This window comes from Canis lupus, chromosome 30 (genome assembly GCF_003254725.2).
Source record: "Canis lupus dingo isolate Sandy chromosome 30, ASM325472v2, whole genome shotgun sequence".
Taxonomy (NCBI): Eukaryota; Metazoa; Chordata; class Mammalia; order Carnivora; family Canidae; genus Canis; species Canis lupus.
In genome coordinates, this window is record NC_064272.1 from 783,337 (window position 1) to 787,270 (window position 3,934).

The window sequence follows — 3,934 nt, forward strand, 5'->3', positions numbered from 1 at the left end:
ATGGTTATGTCTGTTTTTTATATTTTTCTCAGAACACTGATTTTATCTTACTTTTTATCTACTACTACTAATATTGAATAGCTTTTTTAAATTTCCAAGTATCACTTTTTCCACATATCATTGATTAGTGGGACATTTCTAACAGCACTAGAGAGCCTCTCTGTATTAATCTCTAGTTAAAACCAAACTGAATTGTGTCATTATGATTGCCTCAATTTTGCTGAATTTTAACTCTCAAGACCTCCTCTCTTGGTAATACTGTTATTAAAGTATTAAGAATTTAAATATAGACTTCCTGATTCCATAGTCAATATCTGTAGATGAGATCACATGATTTATAGTTGTTGTGAATTTGATTACTTAATTATCTGTTTAATTTTGAGGTATCTGACTTCTCTGACAATAATAGTGGTATATCCTTAGGTGTTTTGATATCTATTTTTTGAGGAAATCTTGCTTCAGTAACATCTCTCAAAGTGTTTCCTACTTCTCAATGAAAAATTTACAAGTTACATTTCCAAGTATGGGAAAAGAAAACAGCTCTGAAGTATCTCTTCCATAACGTTAATCAGACTGATCAAAGAATACATACAAGCCTCCTTTATTTGTCAAACATATCTTTATTGAGTTTCTGTTTTATTTTAGGCATTAAAATGCCTTAAAAATGTAACCTTTTTAAAAAAAAGTAAGCTTAAAAAAAAAAGTAAGCTTTGGGAATTTAAAGATAATAAACACAAAACTTCAGTCTTCAATGCGTTTACCTAACTAACATTCTAGGCTCCTGTCTCTGTCACACAAATTAGTTGCTGAAATTGCTTCTATAATTCACTTACTTTTTAAAAAGCAGTAAAAATAGGGGCACCTGGGTGGTTCAATCAGTTAAGCCTCTGATGCTTGGTTTTGGCTCAGATGGTGATTTCAGGGTCCTGAGATCAATCCCCACAGCAGATTCTTTGTCCAGTGTGGAGTATTCTTGAGATTTTCTCTCTTACTCCCTCTACCCCTCCTACCCTTGTTCACTTATGCTCTCTGTCTCTCTCAAAATAAATAACAAATATTTTTTTTTAAATTAAAAACTGTAAAAATAAAAATGCATTATTGTCCATTTCTATTTTGTGTCTAGTTAGTTCTTAACTTGAATGTCAATTCAATTTTCCCATCTTTGATTATAAAATTTTAATAAGGACTACATAAGTTTATGAATTAGTCTTAATATAATTCTGAGGATAACAAATGCCAAAAAGTTTTTTTTATGATAATGGTGATAATAATATAAACTGTGCCCCAGGTGGATAAAGATAAAAATGTCATGGCTCATTTCTATACACTTTCTAGCATCTTCCCTAAAGTGGTTATGGTAGACCATACTGTTGTTTCATTAAGGCATTTCAAGCAGTTTAAATATCCTCCATCAATATCTTTCTGTCATTGAAAACTCTAATGAATAAATAATAGTAAAGTCCTGTTATGAATCAAGCACCAGACTAAACATATTTGTATGTATTGCCATTTTAGCTCTCACCAGAGCACTGTGAAGTAGGATCATTCTATGCATGTTACAGCTAAGGAAATTAGGGCTGCAATAATTTAAATGACTTGCCTAAGATTCACTTGATTTGTAATTCAGAGAGTTAGTTGAACCCACACTATCAGGCAGTTGCTCTCTGAATTGCACTACTAGATGGTAGTGGTGTGATGAAGTGGTGAAGCCAACTAATATATCCTATTGGTTTGTTATACAGTTATATAAATTGGATTCACTCTAACTCATCTAATTGATAATCCTCTAAATATTTTGTAACTGTATGAAACACATATACATTCCTATTCAGGTCGTTGCAGACATCTGGTTAGAATGTGAAAGTTGAAAAGACAATAAAACCAGGCACCTACCACCCTGGGTGGCTCAGCGGTTTAGTGCCTTCCTTTGGCCCAGGATGTGATCCTGGAGACTAGGGACCGAGTCCCGCATCAGGTTCCCAGCATGGAGCCTGCTTCTTCCTGTGCCTGTGTCTCTGCCTCTCTCTCTCTCTCTCTCTCTCTCTCTCTCTCTCTCTCTATGTCTATCATGAATAAATAAATAAATCTAAAAAAAAAAAAACAGGCACAAGGTGGAGAAGAAAATGGTGAGACTTTGGAAAGGGTGGTTTGTACTAGTGTGTGACATCAAACAATGAAAAGAATGGATGGAATAAGATTTGATCAGATGAATGAGTAGAATGGAAGAACACAATAGAAAAACAGAAAACAGATGCTTCAAGGAAAAGGAAGAAAAATGCAGAATAATTCAGTATGAAAGGAGTTTTTCTGATTTAATTATAGAGGCATAAATAGTATTATGATTTAATGAAGAAAACCAAACAATTAGGCTATCTTCTTCTAACTCATTCATGAAAAAGTAATTATTTTAATCTCATATCATCTGCTCTAAAAAATTCACTTCAACTGTTTATGTCTCCTGCTTTTTCCAAGTAAGTTCACTCCTGTCCCACAGTTTCCGCATGGCTGACTTGACCTCTTTGTTCCGAAGTGTGTAGATGAGGGGATTCAGCATGGGTGTAATAACATTGTAGAGTACAGACACCATTTTGTCCACAGAAAATGTGGAGAAGGGACGAGCATAGATGAAAATACAGGGTCCAAAGAAGAGTGTTACCACCATAAGGTGGGAGCCACAGGTGGCGAGTGCCTTTCGCCTTCCCTCCTTGGAGCGAATCTTGACCAGGATAGTGGAATAGGAAGAAAGCAGTACCACAAAGGAACTGGTGGAGATCAACCCACTGTTAGATACCATTAGCAATTCAATAACAAATGTGTCTGCGCAGGCAAGTTTGATGACAGGGGGAACATCACAAAAGAAGTTGTCCACATGGTTTGGTCCACAAAAAGGCAAATGGATAGTGAGGATCATCTGGACAGTAGAGTGCACAAACCCTCCCATCCAGGAGGCAGCTACCAACATACAGCATAATCCTCGACTCATAATAGTGGTATAATGCAGAGGGCGACATATTGCAACATAACGATCATAGGCCATTACTGTGAGCAGGAACATCTCAGCTGCCCCTACAAAATGCAGAAAGAAGAGCTGCACGATGCATTGGTCATAGCGAATGAGCTTCTCATTATTCAGAAGATCAGCCAGAAGCTTAGGGGTAGTTACTGTTGAATAACATAAGTCCAGGAAAGAGAGGTTGCCAAGAAGGAAATACATGGGTGATGAATTCAGATAGTTATCAGAGGCCACTGTGACCATGATGAGCACATTGCCTACCCAAGTGGACATGTAGAAGAAAAGAAATAGTACAAATAACCCTGCCTCAATAGATGGGGTCTGTGAGAAGCCTGCCAGGACAAAGTTTCTCACCATCTCTGTTTGGTTTTCATCCATTTGACCTGGCTCCTTGATTAAAGAAATTAAACAAGGGGCATTAGTAACATTGAAAGTGAATGAGATATTTCACACAAAATGCAAGAATATTCCCATTTCAAAGTAAATATTTCTGTCTAGGATATATCCTCATTGATTATGTAAAATAAATTATTTTATCCTTAGCTGATATTGAATATATATTCTCCAATAAGTTCCAACTTTAAGACAATAATGAAGTAGCCAAGATATTTTGGAACATGAAGTCTTCTATTTTCAATTTGATGCATTTCTGTCTTTCATCAATCAGTATTCTCCGTCTCTCTTCATTTTTACATTCAGTCTCTAAGACATAAGTTACATTTCCCTGAGATACTAGTTTTTTAATAAAAATACTTAGGAAAAAGCCTTGAAGGTAGAATTTAAGATTCCATGGAACAGGCATTAGAATCTGTAAAGGTTTTACCTGGGATGGGAAATTACCCTGTGTGGATGGTTAGGCTGCTATAGTAACCCTGTGAGCCTTTCTATCACCGTAACTCTTGTGGAGCTCCATCTCTGTAC

General features: G+C 36.0%; 1 protein-coding gene across 1 annotated transcript; it reads right to left on the reverse strand.

Moving 5' to 3' along the window:
* Positions 1-2,107: 2,107 nt before the first annotated feature.
* On the reverse strand, positions 2,108-3,391 carry LOC112675473 (olfactory receptor 4Q2). The gene has a single exon (XM_025472041.1). The coding sequence runs from the start codon at positions 3,389-3,391 to the stop codon at positions 2,450-2,452; it is 942 nt and encodes a 313-aa protein (XP_025327826.1). The 3' UTR covers positions 2,108-2,449.
* Positions 3,392-3,934: the final 543 nt, after the last annotated feature.